Raw genomic sequence first — 24,350 nt, forward strand, 5'->3', positions numbered from 1 at the left:
AGGATGTCACGATCTCGATTTTAATTCGAAATCGATCGAAATTACATCTCAATCTCGAACTTCGAACTGAAAAGTAGAATCAACGATGCAGCCACACCCCAAACGTGACGTCCAGCATACGTTAGACCGGCACATTCGGGAACTTGACTCGCGACGAACGTTCCCGCCCCTTTTAGGGGGAAACAAACTACGTCTCCCATTAACTCCAATGCAAATTAGGCTCAATAAACGTAATTCGTACCGAAATCGTAGGGGTAAATGATAACAGAAAACACAACGAATCAATAGGACCACTCAATATATTACCACTTTGCCGGTCGTTGACCGTGAAAAATACGTTCAAAAGCTTAATTCAATCAAAGTAAAAACATGTCCCTTCGGTCTCCCGAGTAGCCTGCTAGCAGTAGCAGTGGCCAGTGTCATACCCGGGCATACTCTTATCTCATTGAATCTCCAGTTAAATAACTAAATTGTTTTCCTGTATTTTTGGCCTCTTATTTTAATTGTAATGTTGTGTAGTTGACTGACAGGCTTGGATGTAAAGTATGTTTGTTAGATAATTCCAACATATGATCATTTCTGTCATAGCCGATAGCCTAGCTGCTAGTGTTAGCCAAGTGTTAGCCTAGATTTCCGTTTTCGTTGGTCTGATTTATTTTTGGTGTAGCCTAATGTTAGGGGTTCTTAGCTTTGTGGTTGGTACACCCAACCACGCAGCAACTTATGGGCATGTCTGTCTACCGCGAACACTGATCTGTAAATAATAAGTTATTCGTTATAGATCAGTGACCGTGAACAACACCCGTTCACTTTGGCTTGTGTCAGGCTTGTTCTGAGGGCTTGTTTCCCCCAAAAAGGGGCGTGGCGCAAACAACCTGCTCTGTGTGACGCGGGTCCGGTCGAACGTATGTATGCCCAAAACGCAAAACCACACACGTGCAGCATCAACACTCCACTAATTTTAGGCTGCAGCCAGTTAAAAAATGCACATCAACCTCTTGTTACTCTGAAATCACGGGTGTGGAAGCATTTTTGCGTTCATTCACGTCAGTTAGCCTAACACCAATTTAGCCTTCTCAACTTAGCAAGTAAAAAAACGATTTAGTTAGCCTACAGTTCAAAATGACTTTAAGGCTTAAAATGCACATTGATAAGTACTTATTCCATTAACACTAACCTTGGGTCTCTTCAGAGTGTCTTCAGAGTGTGCACATATTCAAAGTATCACTCTGTGTTGCTTCATTTCATGTCTAACAGAGAGCCGAAGTCCCGCCCCTTCCGTTTGCCTCCATGGGACCTATCTTTGGATTTTTTTTTAATGGCAGTCAATGGAGAAAGATAAATTATTTTCTGGTCCCGATTGTCTTGTGCCTTGAATTACCCATATGATGTGTGTCAATTTTAATGACAATTTTCCACGTAAAGACATTTGAAAAGTATGTCGTAACTAGTGAATTACAACATTGTGAAAGATCGTGTTTCCAACGACTACAAACACATCAGTCGCGTTAGTGACGTTAGCTGCTACACCAATTCACAGCCACGGGCGCCAGCAACAAGTCTTATTTGAGCTTCCCCCTTGCCGATGAAAATACCATGAGTCAGAGGGTTAAACTCATCAGATAAGTTGTATTTCATTCATAGACTGTAAACACTACTGTTAAGTGACTTAGCTGACGGCAATGTAACCGTTAACTAGCATAATAGCTAGCTAACTAGCCAGCCTCTCGTTTGCTAGTTGGTGACGTGCATGGTTTGAGACGAGAGATGTAGTCCACTGAATGGATTCGCACAAAACTTACATAACTTTTAAAGTCTAACGAAAAACAGAACTTTATTAATGTGAAAAATTATCTTTTAAATTCCCACACATCATATGTGAAATGCACGGTCCAACTCGAACGGGACCAAAAAATAATTGTTATCTCTCCATTGACTCCCGTGCATTAAAAATCGTGAAATAGGTCCCATAGACCGGAAGTGGAAGGGCGGGACTTCGGCTCTCTATGTTTGACGTTTTTTTTTTTTTGTTTACAACCTCACGGATGGAACGGTTTCAAAATAAAAATTGCTTTCAAAATAAAAGCCCCCTGAAACAGAATTCGGTTATTAAGTGATGATATAATAATGGGATAATGAATAGTTTTCCGGGTCCAACGGCTTTCAAACTCTCATGTTATTCTCCATGGACAGTAAAATAAACTATTATTTTCCGCTATTCTGACTAGCCTTTAAGAAAATGTTCATCTTATACGGACTTGCCTCAACCTAATCAAATCTATATTTTTTTCGCGGAAGCCTGGACGTTACCCATTCATATATCATCTGGCTGCATAGCTACAGTGATTACTTTGTTAAAGTTTAGCGATTTTGTTTTAAAACCGCTAAAACGAAGGTGGCGATGACAAAGTTTACAAGTGGCAAAACCCGTCTGGCTGCGCTAATAAACGTCTTTTCACAAAATAGCTGCTGCTCGTGACGTCGGACTTAACAACCGAATAGGAAGAGGGCAAAAAATAAAAATGAATATAATAATAATAATAATGACACAAGGAATGCATTAATAAAAAAAGATCGAAAATCGAATCGAATCGTGGCTTTAAAATCGAATCGAGGATTTGGAGAATCGTGACACCCCTACATTTAATTCACACCTCCGCAACAGGTTTGTCTCGTCGCAGATCTTTGGGTTATGTTTTTGACATGAGATGGCTGGTCTCTAGGCTGCAATGTAATCCCTAACCGCTAGATGGGAGAATTTCACAATGAAATTTCCTCAGGCTTACACAGTGTCCGTTTAATCATGTAATCGATTGGGTAAATTTCACATGATATCTGCTATTTGTTTGTTTGTTTGTTTGTTTGTTCAACCTTATTAATCACCTTTAAATTGCACAGGATATAATCTTAGCCTACCATTTCATTTGGCAACAAGAAACAGCAAAAAATAAACAAATAAAATAAAACCATAATAAACCCTCAAAACCAGGTTCACCTAAATAACGGCATTTGGCCGGATTATCTTTTCCAGACTAATGAATGGGTACGAGCCACAAGCAGACGGCTCTGGTACTTCCTCATGTTCTGTCACAAACTGGTTTGCGTTAAGGTTAGTGCAAGGTCAGTAATTGGTGATACAACTGAAGAACCTCCCTTTTAAAAAATACGTATTATAATCTGACGACTGTCATTGCACTTACTATGTGTCAATCAAACATGAGAAAACGAACAGCCAATAGCACACGTTTGTCCTCTGTCTAGTGGTTCCTTCCTCTTCAAACAAGATTTGCAAGATGGCTGCGATGTCTGTGTACCCCATGTGTATTCGGGCCAGCCACGGCCTTCTCCGGCTCCGGAAAGGTGTCCGCTGTCTAGATCCGTCTGTGATGGACTTTATTCGTGCACAGTCAACAGATCCCTCAAAATCAGACAGTAATGCTGTGGGTGGACTGGCTCAAGCTATTTTGCAAGAACGTCTTCAGCAGCAACAGAGGAGTCAGGTGAGTTGGTCAGCTAGCATTTCGGCTTGCTCAAGCAGTTGGTGGCAGAAACTCTAACATTAACCTGTTTGTCAGATATTCATAGCACTGGGAATTTGCATTGAAATATGTTTTATGGCCCATCTTGATATTGACTCCTCTTTCTGTTAATGTGAACATTAAAGTATGATTAACGTCAGTCTTCTTTTGGGTAGTGAACTCTGTCTGACGTTGGCTTAACGATACTGAGGCAGGCTACACATGAGAGACGTTAAATAACCATCTTAACTGTCCTATCGTTAACAGTAACAGTAATGTTAACAATTTCCCAGGTTGCCAAATGATTAGGATAATGATATCGTTACTGGCGATGAATTGCCCATAGAGTTTACCTTGGTGAGGAGGGGTGCATAATCGATAGATAGATATAGACGTCATCAAATCAAATTAATATAGCTCATAGGCTATACATTTCATAAACAAGTAGCCTATCTATTGTAAGTAGTAAACCATTAAATGCAATTTAATATGAAATTAAAAGAGTAGGAAGTTGATATAGGCTATGGCTTAGTGTATAGTGCTACATTCTTTTTACATACATTTTTTTTTTAAATTATGCCTCCGGAGTGGAGCAGTGCTGGACTGGTCTAGCTGTTATCTTCTCCAAGATCAGTTCATCATGACATCCACAGCACAATGAAGGCCTCCCCGCCCCCCCCCCCCCCCCCCAAGTTACAAGCATGTTGTACCCTTTATTATATTGTTTTGACAGTGTGGCTCAATCCACAGACATCTAGCTCTGTTTTGTAATTTGTGTAACAGGAATTAACATAAAAGAAGGGGACAGTAGGGAGGACATTATTTACAGAGAGATCAGACTGAAAGTATATTCCTTGTATTGGTGTGACCCCAGGGCTCTCTGGCTCACTGGCTTTTGCTAAAAGTGAAAGTTATAAAGTACAGTATGTCTAACTGTCCCAACACAACAGTTAGAGGAAATATTATCCCGTACAATACAGCATCCAGAGTATGGGGAGTATTCCAGATGCCTATGTAGGGTATAATAATAAAGATGTTTTAATGGTGAAAAACGGTTGAAGTGTGGTCGTGACACCTAAGTTCGGAAGCGCGAAAGAGGGAAAAAAATGGTTGAAGTGTGGACGTGACATCACATCCGAGGTCCGAGGCAGCTCGGAGAGAATAAACGAACGCACTATTAGACTGAACATCTCCGGTACTAAGGTACCAGAATTAGAATGGGCTGTCTGCAAAAGGGTTAACCCAGGGGTCAGAGCAACCTTCCCCCCTAAAAGATCCATTTTCCTTGACCAGAAATAAAAAAATAAATCTGTCTTGGGCCGCAAATATATTGGACTAATTTTTTTTTTTAAATTAATGGTGAAAACATAATTTCAAGTACATAGTTCGGTGTATTTGGCATCCTTTTCAATTTCAAGGTATTAGGAATTTCTGCTTCTTTTTGAATACGAGAAGTAAAATATAGCCTTTCCATTCCATTCAAATAGCTACCAGAGTTAAAGGGATAATCCGGAGTGAAATGCACTTTAGATCAGTTTTTCGGACTATTGGGAATACATACGTTGAGTTGACACCAAAATCATGTCATTCGGATGTATTTTGAGAAAGTTCGAGTTCACCGTTTTTAGCCAAAACTCGTTAGCCTGGAAGTGAACCGGGCATGTCCTTTCGCCGCTACAAAACGCTATTTTTATACCTCTTCTACTGTTCCAAACAACACTACACTTACGTGGTAGTGAGTAGAGGGTCCCTAAAGCCAAATCGAAGTATCCCCACGTCTTTATGTGGTCGGATAGAGAGTCCAGAATGAATTTAATCGAGTCAGTACCTTTCCGGAAATGTTATTAAAATGTTGTTAAAGCGTTAAAGTATTTTTAAAAAGAGTAACTAGCAAGGTTTGAATTGTAACTAGCTGAACATCATGTTGCTGTTTTACACACTATCAAGCTTTCATGAAAACGTGGCTGCTGTATTAGGGGCTGTTGTCTTTTATTTTTTAGACTAGACTACATGTCATGTCTCTGTCTGTTATTGTTTTGAGTTAGATCATGATTGTACAACTGGTTTGGGGGCATCAAAGTAGAGCCTGAATCCTTTGCTTTAGAAGTTTTACACTTCTGCCCAGCTGCTAACAAACAGCTACAAACTTTCTACTCAAAAACTCAAGGACCCATATCAAAATAAAAGTCCTAGCACATTTTCAGTGCATGCATTATGTCTTGCAGTAGAGGGGTATAAAACAGCACAGGATACTAAAAGTATAACAAGCTGGGGTACAAATAATTTTATTTATTAATTCCAGTTTACTTACTCTGGCATTAAATCATATCCATAACCATAATGTGGGTTTAACAACTTCCCTCTCTGAAAGACCACCCCCCGCGCGCACACCTTCCTCAGTTAATTCTAAAACCACCAGCCACCACTGGTTTAAGCCTACAAGTAGCGTTCCCCGCAAACTGTATAATTCTCCCTCCCAAACTGTATAAATCCCCCCATTGGAGTCACTGAGGGGGGGAATTCCCCCTGTTGTGAAAAATGAAATTCAGGCCCTGATGTAAGAAAACACAATACCAACTTTTGTCTATGGTAAACGGCCGTGCAGATAGGCGTAAATCTGGAGATCTTTAAATGAAAGACTAAGGCTACAATCATCAGGTAAACAATACTCAATGCTGAACAATGTTTGTCCTGTTTGTATGGAAGTTGCGGGAATCCACGTTGCTCTATTAAATGTTGTTAAATAATTGAATAGCCTTCCGACAGGTTGAAGCAGAGCTTTGCCACTAACGTTATCGTGTAGTTTCAGTTTGCGTGACGTTTTCAGTGTCACGCAAACGCGCACAGGCATGCATTCAATGAAAGCTCAATCTACCACTTAATTGTATGGCTCTATGTTTAATCACAACGAATTAGGTAGCATTTCCTCCTGATTGCAGAAACGTTTGCTTTCTTTTTCTGTCGGTCCGCGATTGCGTGATCAATTGCGCAGCAAATTATCAGGTGAAGCACCGGTCCTAATTTCACTCAAAGAGCAAAGAGCGTTCCGTATCAGTTCAATGCGGAACAAGACTTTAACGTGTCAAATACGGGACGATTCTGTATTATACTGAATGGTTGGCAACCCTAAGTCAGGGGCATAAAGGCCACTGTGTTTTTTTTTCACAGGGCATCAAGGCCAAAGTGTAGGGCAACGGCGGCCATGGCCGCATGGCCGCGGTATAATTCCCACCCTGCTTCCGGGATTTTGAAAATCCCTGATAACAGATGACAGAAGCTGTATTTCGCAGCTAAACTTGTTATAGAAGATGGTTGAAGACCAGTCACCACTCGGTGAGCTGTGAACGTTTAGGGGTGTTTTAAGGACAGAATAGACCATGCACAAAGCGAGCACTGTTAAAGCCATACAGAGCTCCATTCTAAATCTGCCAAATTTCAAAAACGGGCTCAATCGTGGAGATTTCGATCTCAAACACTCGTTTTCATGCTAGGCAATACAGAAAACAGACTTAAAGTGTACAATACCGAAATATTCCTTTAAGGCATTAAGGTCAATTTCCAAACGATGATTTTATATTCCTCTTTTTAGTCAACTTTAGCATGGGGTGCCAACACTTTCAGCCATGACTGTATACACAATTTACAGTTGTTTGTAGCCAAGTTGCATAGCTTTCGTCTGATATGAATAACAACATTATGTTACCGTCATGAGGACTGTGTTGATCTCCAATGGTGTAATGCAAGATTTTTTTTCATTGACTGTTGTTTTCATGAATGCATGACTGAAGTTTTGTGATACATGTGTCTCTGTATTGTTTAGCTTTCAGGCTGGCAGGTTGCCTGCTGAAATCATTAAGTTTCTGGGTGGCTTATTATGATGGGAACTCATACACCCATTCAGTTTACTCATTATTTTTCCAAGTGGTGTTTTGTCTTCACGCCACTGCAGTACAATTTACGGTGTGTATGTGTGTGCATACGCTGTCTAGAAGTTTTCTGTCATATCTCCTTACTCATATGATCATGAATCAATGTTTGCTTGTAAGCTGGTATGCTATGTATGATTTAGCCAAGGGAATAACACATAGGAGTGAGCTCTAAGACTAATGTTACAGTACTACTCCAAGCAATAGGGAGTCCTCCAGTGACAACACTTTTAGTGAAAAGAGGTTGGTGGTGATTAAGATTATGTGGAAGTGATGTTTTGTAAGAACTATTAACTATCAGACTTGGTGGGTTTTGCTCTCTTTACATGGTACATGGTAGGGCTGGGCGATATCCATTTCACGATATACGAAATATATCTCGATATTTTTACATTTTCTCAAAAGAACTTCATGAATTCTTACTTTTACCCAGGTGATGTTTTAAATCATGTCAGTATGATGCAGCAGGCTAGGATAAATCATACCAGTCCAAACCCTGGAAATTATATCCACATTAAAACATTCTTAGTGGTTTCTATTAGGGATGGGCATTCGACTAAATTCTCTTCGTCGATCGTCGGGAGAATTAACGATCAACTATCGATTAATCATTACTATTTTATATTAAAATTCATTATTTATTTCACTTCTTATAATTAAAAAGTCAATGAAAATACAAAAATACAGCGTGTTTTCAACCATGAAAATTTTTATTGCAACAACTTGTGGCAGTTTGGTTAAGCTAAACGTATGCGCTTCAGTGCTCTAAAACAGCGAAACCTGCAGCTGCGAGCCGGCGCTCTTAAAGAGACCCCCGTTTGATCCAAAATAATAAATAGCGATGATAAAAAGAATCATGTTAAACAATAACTTTACTTAACCAAAAACATAATAGGCCTAATCATTAGGCAGGTTTGTAAAAATGTAACTCAAAACTATAAGGCACGGAGTCGAGAAAGGGTATTAACCTAATTAGGCTACTTAACACAGCCTCATAAACTAACGCACAGACAACTTCAGCACCAGTCTAGCCTACTGATTTTTGTTGAGAAAGATGAGCATGTTGACATGATCTGGGGTCAAACGCGACCGCAACCTGGTGACCGTCAGCCCAGCCGCCGAAAACACCCGCTCTGAGGGGACTGACGTTGCCGGGATGCACAAGTACCTCTGCGCTAATTTGGCCAGCCGGGGGGACCTTAAATCGTTCACTTTCCACCAATCTGTAGGGGTGCAATCCAGGGGTGGGGGAGTCTCCCTCAGAAAGTTCTGGAGTTCTGCCTCGATACCAGCCTTGGAATGAGAGGTATAGTGCTCCCCAAGGAGCTGTGCCATAGCAGAGGACTGGGAGGCCGCGACTCTAGTGCTTGCGCTCCCCTCCTCCATGTCCGACAACGCAGCCTCCTCTTCCCCAGCCTGTGAGATAGCCGCCCTATCGGTCTCCACCGCCTCTCCCATTTCAATAAGTTTTGCATTAGCAGCCAGTCTCTGTGCTGGTGTGAGAAAGCCCAGGTGCTTGTGACGAGGGTCCAGCTTAGAGGAGATCATGGGGGCGAATGTCACAAACTCATCAGACTGAACCTGTATAAATATATGGGAAATCAATAATAATAATAATAAAAACTGTACTGTAGGTAACACAACGCAGATTAAAGTATGCATATCATATGTAATTAGTATCATGTAAACTAGATAAAAAAAACCTTTAGCTTACATTCATTCGCTTGCTGAGGGAGGAACGCACTTTTGCCTTGAATTCGATGAGTTTGGGCCCGTCTCCTTCACTGCGCATGAGGTGGATGTTGATGAGCCCAAAGGTGACTGGATAAGTGTTCGAGATGGAGACTTCTTTCTCTGCAGACATGACCGTGGTGGCACATTTAAGAGCTGACAGCGCAGCCTGTGTGTCCTCCATCAGCTGCCAGTACTCATCCTTCAACTCCAGGATCCTGGCATCTTGAAGCTTGGTCACGGTTCGGTCCGACAGCACAGCAACAACTGCCCACCGCTGCTCCAGCAGCCGATCAAACATCTCGCACATGGAGTTCCACCGTGTTTTGCACGACTGGATAAGCCGGTGAGCTGGGAGGCCCATTTGCTCCTGTTTCTTTTGCAGCGCTTTGGTTGCCGCAGTGCTGTGGTTAAAGTGGCTAACGAGTTTACTAGCCGCTGATATTACCCGACACAGATACAGAGCAAATCCGTCATTTATGGCCAACTGGAGGGTGTGTGCAAAGCAGGCAACGGAATTCCAGAGCACTCTGGTGGGACTGTTGGCAGCAACAATATTGGCGGCGTTGTCATGAACGCATGCAATAACTCGGTCCTCAAGTCCCCACTGCACTACAGCTCCTTTCATTTTCTCAGCGAGGTGGTCAGCTGTATGCCGGCCTGGCATGCTTTCTGTGAGCAGGACCGCTGAGTTCATTTTCCAGTCATCACTGATGTAGTGGTAGGTGATCGTGATGTAGCTCTCAGCTGTTAATGCGGTCCAGCAGTCTGTAGTGAGAGCAACTCTCAGCTGTGTTCAAATCTTTGAGGAGCTCCTGCTTCTTTTCTTCATAGTGACTTTCTATTAGTCTGGTGATGGTACGCCGTGACGGAATGTGATATGCTGGTTCCAGTAAATTAATAAGGTCTTGAAAACCTTTGCCCTCAACAATACTTAAGGGCAGCATATCCATCTCGATGAACCTGCAGATCCCTTGTGTAATTTTCTCTGAACGGTGTGCATCACAGCTCCTCCGTGCGAACGCCGAGGTGATGCTAGGTTGAGAGCAGGATGCACCGCCACCGACATTAACCAGGGTCGGATGCACTTTATTTAAATGGTACATCATTTGGGACGTGGCCGAGGTGTACTTAAACACGGCATCGCAATGTTTGCAATAAACGGATTCACCTTTTAAATCGAAATGGTCCCACGCCACACTTCGCCGTGACCTCTTCATGATTAGTTTGAAATTGAAACCGAAACTCGCAGATAGGCTATAGGCTATGGCGTCATATATTGCCCCCGGGTGGTGAAATGCTTAGGCCTAATTGTTGCCACACAATTAAAATAATTGAATTGCTTCAAGTGAAATTAATTTAATTGCAACGTAAACTGCATTAGTTTAATCGAAAACAAATTGACTTCGTGGACGAAATTCTTAATGATCAATCATCGATCGTCGACTAATCATGCCCATCCCTAGTTTCTATGTTAAATTTGTATGTAAAAGCAGGGGTGAAGACCTACTTTTGAATCTTGCCAGTAGCCTTCTATGTTTCTCACAGGGAAACGTGTACATGCAAAAATGTCAACACACCCATATACATCAATTGGTTTATTTTAGCCTATTTGCAGAGCATGGCCTGTTATTTGGCTTTATCATTCTCTCTTCTTCTTTCCCTGCCTTCTTTGAAAGCCCCCTCTGCCTATACACTCTTAAGGATAAAATGTTAACTCACTTCTCCTTTTGCATGGCTTCATGGCTTTAGTTGACTTTCCAAATAAATTAAGCTGCTTTTAATGTCTCTGATATGTCTCCATATGAATGATGATGTCTACTACAGTTAGGGTTGCAAAATTCCGGGAATTTTCAAAGTTGGAAACTTTCCATGGGAATAAACGGGAATATAAGGGAATTAACGGGAATAAATGGGAATTAATGGGAATAAACTGGAAATGTTGTATTTGGCAAGTTAGTATATAACATAGACCTCAATGTAGTTGGAAAAAACCCATCTTTCAGCATAATGTTAGTTAAAACAACCTGATTTAATGCAAATTCAGTTGAATTTCTACCCTGCACACAGGCCAATTACATGCACACAACAATCAACATATGCTTCTAGACATATAAGAAACCTAATATTCCTGGTGAAAACGTCATTGCAAATGTTATCTCATGTGGGAATAACTGTTGGGAAACTGCGAACAGAGTCGCCCAGTTCTTGGCGTGTCATCACTGTTGTCCTCATGCAAATGGGAGAGCGTAATTTTGCATAAGCTCTAATGGGATGGTTAATAATCATATGGTCATATTACTGGTCTGATTTAGCTTGGCACTTTTAAAATAATCACAATCTGTGAGGTTTGGGGTCATACATGTATGTAATGTCGGCATTTTTTGGCCAACCGAGGATTAAAATAAATTCATTAAACATTTTTGTAACAAGTCGAGTTCAGTCAGTGTTCACGGCAGTCTTGGCTAGCTAATGTAAGCTGCTAGTAAAAAACTAAATTCCCGTAAATTCCCATTAAATCCCTAATTTCCTGTAATTCCATAACAGTTTCCAATATTGAATATTTCCAAAATTCCCCAGCTTAACTTCCCATGGGAAATTTCCAGAAAGTTTCCGGAAATTTTCCGCCCCTTTGCAACCCTAACTACAGTACATCTAATAGAACGGTGGTGCGTGCTTCCTTAATTAGTCGTTCGGTTGTTCGTTGATAAATAAGAAGTTTGCGTTTTCATTATGAGACAGTCAGATGCACTCATAGACAGTAGCCTAAGCTGCCTCAATGCGCAAATCTCATACATTTAATTTAAAAATCAATCGGGAGGACGCATAGACGAGCATAGCACAATAAATGCACGTGTGTAGGGTGAGATTTGCGCTGTCGTTTTGATATAGTCAGACGTGCACTTAGAAGATAGACAGTAGTCCTTCTGCCTAATGCATGGGCATCGCTGTAACTTTAATTTGAAGATCCCTTGCTGTTTCGGTTCGTTTTTTGTTTCGTAGGCTATAACCAAATCAGAACTGCTTCCATCTATTAACCTAGCTCGTTGTTGAACAACACTGGCCTAGACATGCTACCGCTGCTTGTTTTGCACTGAAAGTTCACTTCTTCTCGTCTGCTACACCTAGACGTCACACCATCATCTGAATAGATGGTTAAGGATTGGTTTGTCAGTGTTCATGTTGTTACCGAGAGGGAGGGGGAGAGGTTTCGATGGATAGGGACACAGGTCTCAGGGCCTGAATTTGTGTGCGGGATTGCGGGTATCCCGCATATTTTTTTCATTTCCCGCACCTTAATGATTCTAATGCGGGAGATTCACGCACACGTATAATAAACTCTCCACACACCATAATAAACTCTCCAAACCCCAGCGGCTCGTGAATAACATTGAAGTGAATGGCCAACAGGAGGAAGATCCTCCGTGGAAGTGCCTCCGTCAATGAACCAATCAGTGGAGCTGATTGTGTTGCTAATATCCAATCAGAAATGCAGGTTAACTGTACATATCAGAAGTTGTCATGCCGCAGGAAAGTCGAGTATGTGGATCGAAAATGAACTGAATTAACTTAATCATTTAAGTTGCGTAGTTGTTAATGAATCAAACGTTTTATTGAGCATCCAACTTCGTGTCACTCACTGGACTTGCAATCAGGGTCAGAACGGCAGAAAGATGTACGAAACTCCAATGGTAGCAGGCAGCTAGCAGCTAGCTAGGGTAATATGTTGCCTCGTACCTAGCAAATGAACAAACGTCTGAACAAAGACATTTCTGTAACTATTTAGGTCTAATTTAGCTGAAAACGAATTTAAGTAATTTTAACAAGATTAACTAGCAAGGTTTGAATTGTAACTAGTTAAATGGCATGTTGCTGTTTTACACACTATCAAGCTTTCATGAAAACGTGAGCCTCCAGGGGCTGTTGTCTTTTATTTTTTAGACTAGCCTACATCATGATATGATTGTACAACTGGTTTGGGGGCATCAAAGTAGAGCCTGAATCCTTTGCTTTAGAAGTTTGACACTTCTACCCAGCTGCTAACAAACAGCTAAAAACTTTCTACTCAGAAACTCTAGGACCCATATCAAAATAAAAGTCCTAGCACATTTTCAGTGCATGCATTATGTCTTGCAGTAGAGGGGTATAAAACAGCACAGGATACTAAAAGTATTCTAACAAGCTGGGGTACAAATAATTGTATTTATTAATCCAGTTTACTTACTTTGGCATTAAATCATATCCATAACCATAATGTGGGTTTAACAACTTCCCTCTCTGAAAGACCACCCCCTGCGCGCACACCTTCCTCAGTTGATTCTAAAACCACCAGCCGCCACTGGTTTCAGCCTACAAGTAGCGTTCCCCGCAAACTGTATAATTCTCCCCCCCAAACTGTATAAATCCCCCCATTGGAGTCACTGAGGGGGGGAATTCCCCCTGTTGTGAAAAATGAAATTCAGGCCCTGGGTCTGCACAGAACGGCAGTGTTGCCACCACAGTAAAAGGTTGCCGCTTGCAAAAATGACAAAATGGTGAAATACTCGATATTTGCGATATGACAAAAAATGTATCTCACGTACTGTAAACTGCGATATATCGAGTATATTCGGTATATCGCCCAGCCCTAGTACATGGTACATGTAACTGGGTTGGAAACAGCCGACTGCTGATGGCAAACATGGCCTCAAGGACCACGATGGCATGGACATGGAAGATGGGTCGCTGTTATTACCTGAAGTTGTTGTTCTTTGTTATTTAATGAAATTGTTTGAGAGGTTTCTAAATAAAATGAGAAAATGTTCCCCTTTCGTAACCCTAAAATGCAATAGGGTTACATAGGGGTGCCAATATTTTTGACCCCAGTATTTTGGGAAGAACATTTATTTATTTATGATACATTATTCATTCACAAAGAAAATTGGTGTGTCCTTAAAGGTTGGATTTTTCCTAATTTTATTACTTAAGCCATTAAAATCAATTTCCAAAAGATGATTTTATATTCTTCTTTTTAGTCAACTTTAGCATGGGGTGCCAACAATTTCAACCATGACTGTATTTATTTATTTATACTTTTATTTTTTTTTCTGTAGTTGAATGGACACTTCAGCACAAGGAATGTCAATACTTATAAATGCTTAAGTACATGACAATAAACTTCGAACTTGAACTTTGTACTTGAACTTATAAGTAACATAAATTACTGTATATGAAGAGCTTTTTGTGAGGAATCTAGATAGTTAGGCCTATTCAAATACATAAAGCCCAACCTTGATTAGAACCTTGTTATGGGAGAACATTTTTACATTGTACTGAGTACTGTTAATAAACATTTAGAGGTTTATTTCATTACCTTTTGTCTACCGCGACCGTGATACAAGACATATCATGTGTGGTGTCGTTGGAAAGCTGTGTTTCTCCTGCATGACGTTATGGCATCCAAATATGGACACTTCCTTTGTATCCGCAAGCAATTGCGGAAGTTCAAATAAGACTTTAGACTGAGAATTGCATGTCATTGGCTGTGTTTCAATTTTCTCAAAATTAGTTTTTTGTAATTTTCCAACATCTCAGCCTATGTAACACCTATGTATACCAAATTATCCAGTAATACACTTATCAGTAGCCTATTCTGAAGATCGGTATCGGCTGGTCAAATTCTATGAAAAATCGGAAATCGGAATCGGCCAAAAAATTGCAATCGGCGCATCTCTACTTATAATGCACTTATCGAAGCATGCGGCGTCGGGACCTTATTACCACTTTGAACGTGCATTATTTTCCTATAAAACGCACACCGTGTCGTTGATTATCCCTTACATAGGAGGCTACTTTAGTTTAGGGAACACATGGGGGTTAATAAGTGCCAAATTATTTGTGAATTAAATGTGAAAAAAGACACAACTTTAGAATAGGGAACATTACAAAGACTTAATTATTAGTTATTTGTACACTATTAGCACTGGTGGTTTAGTGTCTAGTTCCATTTGAATAGACCAGGGGTCGGCAATAGGCGGCCCGCGGGCCAGATGCGGCCCGCAAGCAAAACAAATCTGGCCTGTGAGATCTTTTGAACCAGAGAATGAAAGAAAAAAATGCTCTTTATTTTGAAACGTAACTTTCCAGAACAGAAGAATTTCAATCAATCTAAATGCTTAGCTATTTGTTTCATCTGAATACGAGTGAAGAAGCAGGTAGCGAGGTGCAGCGTGAACGCACAACATGCAAAAACAAGTGAAGTCAGTGGACAGCGCTGGTTCTCAAATTCCAAGCTAGTCCCTAAAACACGTTGTTATTCAAACAACGGACATACATAGGCTTATGGTGATAATTAAAACACTACTTCTTTTAAACAGGCCTGACATCAAACAGGCAATTTACACACATAGAACTGTGAAAAGTAAAACACGAGTTTCAAACATAGCGTGCGTGTTATTTAGGAACGCAACCTTTAAATTAGCATGCTTAGTTTCGTGGTGCCGTCTTGTACTCTTTGCATGCAGAGACACCCTCGTTAGTTGTTACAGATCAGGCATGTGGGCTTTGCATTAATAACATTAAGGAGGATGAAGGCATAGTTCTCTGCCCATTCAACATTAAAGATCCTGTTTTCGCTGTTAACTTTTTTCTTCAGATTTTTTGATAGTGCCATTTTTTGACAGCTAACAGCAACGCGTGGAAATTTCTGGTGTTTTTTTTTTTTTTTTAAACACACAGGCATATAATAGCGCCCCCAATGACCAGTCGACAAATTTAACCTACATCAGCCTTCTTGAATGTCTCTGCTCTGACATTTCAAGAGCGCCTATCATTTTTACCTCCTCCGATATTAATTAATTAAATTAGCCATTGTTTTGGTTGTGAACTTGTGGCCCGCTATGTAATGGCTTGGAAAATATCTGGCCCAAGGCCAAACTTAATTGCCGACCCCTGGAATAGACCATCTTTGATGAGTGTTATTATAGGTGAATAACTGTTTTTGTGGTACTACCACCCTACAAGCCCCATACTGAGCCATATTTAGGACATAACTCATATGCAACAACTTATTTAATAACTATGAATAAGGGGTAATTAGGAGCTTACATAGGGGAAATTCTTAATTAAGGGTCTGGTAAGGGTAGAATAAGGTCTTGCAGAATAAGGTATTAATTAGGGACTTATAATGACTAACAAATAGCTAGTATGCTACTAATATACATGTTAGTAAGCAGCTAATTAATGGTGAATATGTGTGTCTTAATATAAAGTGTTACCGATGAAAACATTCAATTTATTTAGCAATGCCTCTCCCCCTTTTTTCCTTCTTCATTCAGTCACACCACGCAACCCTGTTTCTCACCACTCAACTCCCTTGAATGGCCCTTTATGTTTTTGAAGGAATTGATAAACAGAATGAAAACTGATGTTTACATGTTTTTGTAATGGGCAGGATCAACTTTCCAAAGGAGAGGGAGATCCCAACCAACGACAAGAGAAGAGTAAAGAAAATAAACAGAAAGAAAACACATCCTATGCCAAGAAAATTACTCTTCGGATAGCAGGACTTGTGGGACTTGGTGGTGCAGTGGGTGTGGTGTATATATTTGGTGAGTTTGTAATTTATCAAATATATTTACTAATGCTGTAGTAGGGAATGAACCGTAAACGGGAAAAATTGTTACAGGGTTGGCACAGACACCGTATTTTATATATTATTTTTTCCTACATTTTGGCTACATTAGGGAATTCAGTTCTTCTCTTGATGCATAAATCACTGTCATGCAGTTAATATGAGATGTCACAATATGTAATTAGGGACCGAGCACCGAGGTGCGGCTGCTGAAGCAGCGGCTGCACTGCAGGTGCAAGGCCCTATTGTTTTTGTTCAGATTATTATTATTAGTGCCCGAGCGCCGAGGTGTGGCCGCTGAAGCAGCGGCTGCACCAAAGGTGCAAGGCCCTATTGTTTTTGCTCAGATTATTATTTACCTCCGCCAAGGAGGTATATTTTTTCATCGGGGACCGGCGTCTGTCTGTCTGTCTGTCTGTCTGTCTGTCTGTCTGTCTGTCTGTCTGTCTGTCTGTCTGTCTTTGTTTGTTTGTCTGTTTGTTAGCAAGATAACTCAAAAAGTGAATGTCAGGCATGACCCAAGGAAGAAACGATTAAATTTTGGTAGTGATCCGTAATTCCATCGGGATTCAGGAGCCGTTTATGTATTTAGCTTAGTCGTGTAATGACACGGTATGGCCACGTGGTGGCGATCTGAATATCTTAGGTTCAAATGTATGACAACCTAGGAAGAACAAGGCAGGCGGAGGTAGCTGCGCTCTCTGAGTGCTTTTCTAGTTATTATAGTAATTTTTGTCTTAGTCTGGCCACTTTTTTTCACCAACTTGGCATGCTCTAAAGCTCTAGGGTGTGGCTCAGGGACTCTATAGCGCCACCTAGCATGTTGTCTGTTGTGGTTCACATATACATTCATGAAAATGGACCAGATTTGTGTGTTGTATTAATCTGAACAAATGTTCAAATTATAAACTACATGTGACCTTCCACGGCGAAATCAGTCATGAAGGGGCATAATCAACCTTCAAAACGATATCTAATGAATTGAACGTCATATTACTGAAATATAAACATTCAAAGGAGTTGAGTTCATCCTGTCATGCCAAGAGAAAAACGGAGAAATCTGCCTCTGAAGTTAACTGTCGGCTCAACACTCACAAACGCTTTGTAAGGTCGCAGCTATTTTAAGATTTACGGCACTTACTTGTATTTACTAGGGGTGCACGATTCAGAGAATTTCACGATTCGATTCGATTTCGATTTTCAGGCTCACGATTCGATTCAAAATCGATTTTGGATTCAAAAACGATTCTCGATTCAGAAAACGATTCGCAGTATAGTTAGCGTTTAAGAAATAGCGGGTTCAGGGGTAGTTTGCAGTGTGAAAGGTAGACGTGTTTTGGTCCCGGGTCGCCTGAAGCCGAGTTCAGGCGAGGCGAGTTTTGGGAGGCGTTGCCTAGCAGCACGTCACACGCAATTTGGGAGTGAACAATGACGTTAAGCATGCCTTGGACCTCGGAGATAAACTGATAAACACAACTGTCATGTTAGTGCTACGTGGTTTAGTTTCCAAATGATGGCGGGCCACTTGTTATGTTATTTGACTGCCAAATGAGGTCCTTTTGTCTGTCGAAGTCATATTTTAGTGTGCTGTAGTGATGCGCGGTTCAGCCCATTACCCCCGGGTCGGGCGGATTTGGGTAGGCCTAGTAGTTTTTTCTAAATATTGCGGGTGGGTCGGGTCAAAAAAGTAAAAATGCACATTTCTCACTTGTTAACTTCCGACATATTAGGTGGCGATGCGCCTGCAATAGGCTACACAGGTGGTGTGGTCGAGCGCCAAACATAATTCTCCTAAATTCAGCACCCAATTGCGCCATGCGTGACTGACTGAAAAAAGTCAATCGCACATTTTATGGACATGGAGCCTGAGATATCGAAGGTTGTGCACAATGCGAGAACACCTTGCTTCTGTCATATACACGAATAAACAGCTGTGCTTGTTAAATGCTTGGCAGTGTTTCACGCAAAAGTAGGCTAGCCTATGAAGTTGCAAGGGGAAATATGAATGGAAACTTGTTATGTCCATGAAGATGAGATTTAACACTGGCTATGTCTAGGCTGCAGATTATGGTGTGGAAGAGCGCAGATAGTCAAAATGACCGATTATTGTAACCCGCTGTTGTCCTCATGTGGGAGAATTAGGCTAATTAGGCTACGAAAGACGTTAGGTGGGTCATTCCATGCCAAACGTACAAATGTCCCCACTCGACCGTCACAGATTTGGCTGAAAAAAATCAAGGTTGTTCACACACTTCTTAATAGGTGTAGGCCCAGATATTAGCTTTCTACTAGTTTTGTCACAAAACATGTTTTAGCAACTACTCCCCCCCTTCATATTTAAGCAGCGTTTTCTGAAGAGCCATTTTCAAATTGCTAATACTATAAAAGTGTTCAAGCTAGCTCATTCAAACTTTCCAGGCTTAAAATACACTACCATGACTTGAGAAATATGAATTTCCAAGGGTGTGGCTTGGGTATATCAAAGTATTTGTGGTGCTTGAATTTGGTTGACATTTTTACTCTCTGCTCTGTGGCAGCATTTTTGAAGGCCTGTGGAAAGCTTCATGTTTGAGCTAGAATCTTGATATTGAATACAGACCTTCCAATGTATGCTCTGTATATTGTGCTAAAAAACTGTCCTGATGTGGTGAACAGTGTGGAAGATATTCAAGCTTGAAAATTGATGAAACCCATTTTGTGCCATTTTTGACATGCTATTGCAAAAAAATGACAGCATCTACCAACATGAAATTTTCTTTTTGGAAAGATTAGATCTTTATTCTTAACATATAAAAAAATTGCGATGGTGTTCTGCCTCATTCTCTCAAAATGATTTTTTGAAAATGTGGTATTTTTGGACACACCCAGCATTCAATGGCCTATGGAAGCATATTCAAAAGCAAAAAAAAATCTATGGCAGAGCTTACACCGCACAAAATACTTTATTTGAACTCCTTCATAAAAAATTTAACTGTTTTGATGTCACACTCCTGAAGTAGGCGACATATCTATGTCCAGTTGTTGTGGTAGGAACGTCAACCTTAGAAATATGTTGCCTAGCAAATCTGCTTTCCAGCTTGTCAGCCATGGACTTGACACTTTCTTCACTAATTCAGATACATTGCACGCCGGAGATGTTCTTTTCCGCCCAGTTGAATAGGTCCGCAGGGGTCAGAAGGTGACCTGTAACAGTGGTCTGCAGGCTCGCTCGTGCAGCCTCCCGCTTAACTGTTCCACCAATTCCATCACATGGTCCCAACATTGTCCGCAATTCATGCATCCTCACGGTCCAGAAAAAAGTTTCTTCTGGCCCGGGACAGAAGATTTGTGCAGGGGACCTGTGCAACACATCATTTCTAAGATTGACGTTCCCACCACAACAACTGGACGCATATATGTAGCCTACTCCAGGAGTGTGACATCAAAACATCTACATCTTTTATGAAGGAGTTCAAGTAAAGTATTTCATGCAGTGTAAGCTCTTTTATGCTTTTGAATATGCTTCCATAGGCCATTGAATGCTGGGCGTGTCCAAAAATACCACATTTTCAAAAAATCATTTTGAGAAAATGAGGCAGAACACCATCGCATTTTTTTTATATGTTAAGAATAAACATCTAATCTTTCCAAAACATTTTTTTTCATGTTGGTAGATGCTGTCATTTTTTTGCAATAGCATGTCAAAAATGGCACAAAATGGGTTTCATCAATTTTCAAGCTTTAATATCTTCCACACTGTTCACCACATCAGGACAGGTTTTTAGCACAATATACAGAGCATACATTGGAAGGTATGTATTCAATATCAAAATTCTAGCTCAAACATGAAGCTTTCCACAGGCCTTCAAAAATGCTGCCACAGAGCATAGAGTCAAATTTTCAACCAAATTCAAGCACCACAAATACTTTGATATACCAAAACCACACCCTTGGAAATCCATATTCCTCAAGTCATGGTAGTGTATTTTGAGCCTGGAAAGTTTGAATGAGCTAGCTTGAACACTTTTATAGTATTAGCAATTTGAAAACGGCTCTTCAGAAAACGGTGCTTAAAAATGAAGGGGGGGGGGGAGTAGTTGCTAAAACATGTTTTGTGACAAAACTGTTTGGAGTAGAAAGCTAATATTTGGGACTACACCTATTAAGAAGTGTGTGAACAACCTTGATTTTTTTCTGTGACGGTCGAGTGGGGACATTTGTACGTTTGGCATGGAATGACCCAGGTGCGTTTTTTCCTTTCCGCAGGTCGGGTCGGATTTGGGTCATAATTTGAACATACTTTTGCGGATTGGGCGGGCGGTTTGGATCTCCTGAAGAGTCGGGTTGGGGCGGGTTTTTAAAAAAGCCCACCCACGCATCACTAGTGTGCTGAGTCTTGAACGACTGCTGCTATTTCAGTTAGCTCGTTGGCTAGTTAGCTAGTATTAGGCAAACGTTCCGAAAAGACGTGTTAGCAGCAGACGGTTTTGGTAACATAGCAACAATAAACACTTGACCGAAGCACTGAGAAAAGGAGGTTCAGGGCACTCTCAGCGTAAAAAACGTGATTGGTGGACTTAGCCATAGATACTGTACAGTGAGGAGCATATGTATTTGATACCATGCTAAAACAGGAATATAAAATCATCATTTGACAATTGATCTTAATGCCTTAAGGCGAGACACGGCAGGTTTTTTTTAGCATCAGTCAATTTTGAGATTTTGTGCTAGTTTGCTACCTTAGCATGTGTTCTACCACCCTACTACAACAACAAAGTCCGATTTGCACATTTAAGTGTTTATTTCATGACATTTTGTCTACTCGCGCCTATATATTTCTCCTAATTTTAACAAAAGTTCCCATTCTAAAGTGTCATGTACTACCGTGACCGTGATCCAGATCATATCGTGTGTGACACCGTTGGAAATTTTCTTTGTGATTGAAGAATGTATCGTCAATAAATGAATGTTTTCCTTAAATGCTAAGGGAAGGAAGTATTTTACCCCCTATGTAACCCTATGGGAATTTAACACATAGGGTTAACATAGGGGCAGGCAGATTTTTATTTTTAAAGGCCAGCTATTTCATGGATCCAGGATATTATGCATCCTGATAAAGTTCCCTTGGCCTTTGGAATTAAAATAGCCCCACATCATCACATACCCTTCACCATAGCTAGAGATTGGCATGGTCCTTTTTCCAGTGGGCCTATTAGCCTGTTTGATTTGCATTGAGCTCAATGAGCATCAAACAGGCTAATAGGTGTTCTGATCAACCACTCCTGTGCTGCATCATAGAAGTGCTAACATCTGCAGACAGTTTATTAATTAGGTTTTGAAAGTGCCTGATAGTGCACTCATTGTGCTACTGTTTCGCCAGAGGGGGGTGCCAAACTTCACTTTTTTAATTGTAAATGTTTATTCTGGTGTTACCAAAACACCTGTAACTACATGCATTTATTCTGTGAACGGGGCTTAGATCCAATATTAGAACTTTACACACTACATGTCCATATACTTTTCTATTTCCACATAGATTTTCATGATCCTACTACCTACCCCACATAGCTTTTCAGCTGCATGAAAATGACACAAAAATAGAAACATGCCTTGTTTTATCCTTATTATTGTCAAATTCATTTGATTTGGAGACTTCACATTTTGGGACAACATTAACAAAGGATTATATTTCTATAGAAAAGACTCATTGATGGCAGGTGTGTCCCAATAAAAAAGTTTTGAGACCCTCAGTATCACTTTTTTTGCATGTTTTTTCAGAAACTAGGGACTTCTGTACAACCAATGAGACTGTGGTACAAACATTTAAAGGGATAATCCGGAGTGAAATGCACTTTAGATCAATTTTGCGGACTATTGGGAGTACATACGTTGAGTTGACACCAAAATCACGTCATTCGGATGTATTTTGAGAAAGTTCGAGTTCACCGTTTTTAGCCAAAACTCGTTAGCCTGGAAGTGACCGGGGCAAGTCCTTTCGCCGCTACAAAACGCTATTTTTATACCTCTTCTACTGTTCCAACCAACACTACACTTACGTGGTAGTGAGTAGAGGGTCCCTAAAGCCAAACCGAAGTATCCCCACGTCTTTATGTGGTCAGATAGAGAGTCCAGAATGAATTTAGTCGAGTCAGTACCTTTCCGGAAATGTCGCTGCTGCAGCTAGCAACGCGTTAGCAACATTTTAATAACATTTCCGGAAAGGTACGGACTCGATTAAATTCATTCTGGACTCTCTATCCGACCACATAAAGACGTGGGGATACTTCGGTTTGGCTTTAGGGACCCTCTACTCACTACCACGTACAGTGGGTATAGTAAGTATTCACACCCATGCTAAAGTTGACTAAAAAGAGGAATATAAAATCATTTTTTGAGAATTGATTGTAATGCCTTAATTCAAAAAATGAGTAAAAATCAAACCACTAAGGACACTAATTTTCTTTGTGATTGAAGAATGTATCGTAAATAGATAAATGTTCTTCCTTAAATACAGGTTGCATAAGTAATTGAACCCTATGTTAAATTCCCATAGGAGCAGGAGGATTTTTTATATGTTTTTATTTTTAAAGGCCAGCTATTTTATGGATCCAGGATATTATGCATCCTGATAAAGTTCCCTTGGCCTTTGAAATTAAAATAGCCCCACATCATCACATACCCTTCACCATAGCTAGAGATTGGCATGGTGCTTTTTCCAGTTAGCCTATTAGCCTGTTTGATTTACATTGAGCTCAATGAGCATCAAACAGGCTAATAGGCTGGCCTTTAAAAATAAAAACATTTTAAAGATCCTCCTGCTCCTATGGGAATTTAACATAGGGGTCAATTACTTATGCAACCTGTATTTAAGGAAGAACATTTATCTATTTACGATACATTCTTCAATCACAAAGAAAATTAGTGTCCTTAGCGGTTTGATTTTTACTCATTTTTTGAATTAAGGCATTACAATCAATTCTCAAAGGATGATTTTATATTCCTCTTTTTAGTCAACTTTAGCATGGGTGTGAATACTTACTATACCCACTGTAAGTGTAGTGTTGGTTGGAACAGTAGAAGAGGTATAAAAATAGCGTTTTGTAGCGGCGAAAGGACTTGCCCCGGTCACTTCCAGGCTAACGAGTTTTGGCTAAAAACGGTGAACTCGAACATTCTCAAAATACATCCGAATGACATGATTTTGGTGTCAACTTAACGTATGTACTCCCAATAGTCCGAAAAATTGATCTAAAGTGCATTTCACTCCGGATTATCCCTTTAATCATTGAATCATACTGAGAACATGCTTGTCTTCCATTGTATAACGTTTAGTCAGGCTAGGAATGATACTTTTAAAGATATGAGTACCTCAACATGGCCTCCAAGATAAGGTCATTTAGAGAGTGTAAAAAGGCAAGGGCAAAAGGACAATGAAAACAATAGAATTGAACAAAAATGTTTTACAGATTTTAGTTATGGAACCTAAACATTGTGTAGACAAACTTTGAAGAAAATCCGAGTCGGTGCTGCAACCATTTTCCTGGATTTTGTCTGATTTGACACAGAATTACCCATATATATATA

The 24,350-nt window shown here is 40.4% G+C and overlaps 1 protein-coding gene across 1 annotated transcript in view; it reads left to right on the plus strand.

The window, feature by feature from the left end:
• The first annotated feature begins 3,265 nt into the window (after positions 1-3,265).
• timm50 (translocase of inner mitochondrial membrane 50 homolog (S. cerevisiae)) overlaps positions 3,266-24,350 on the plus strand; it is a 73,649-nt gene continuing 52,564 nt past the window's right edge. The window contains exons 1-2 of the mRNA XM_062552369.1: positions 3,266-3,500; positions 16,608-16,764. Of these exons, the coding sequence (XP_062408353.1) occupies positions 3,294-3,500; positions 16,608-16,764 (364 nt within the window). The 5' untranslated portion in view covers positions 3,266-3,293. The remainder of the gene's footprint in view (positions 3,501-16,607; positions 16,765-24,350) is intronic.

Source organism: Sardina pilchardus, chromosome 13 (genome assembly GCF_963854185.1).
Source record: "Sardina pilchardus chromosome 13, fSarPil1.1, whole genome shotgun sequence".
Classification (NCBI taxonomy): domain Eukaryota; kingdom Metazoa; phylum Chordata; class Actinopteri; order Clupeiformes; family Clupeidae; genus Sardina; species Sardina pilchardus.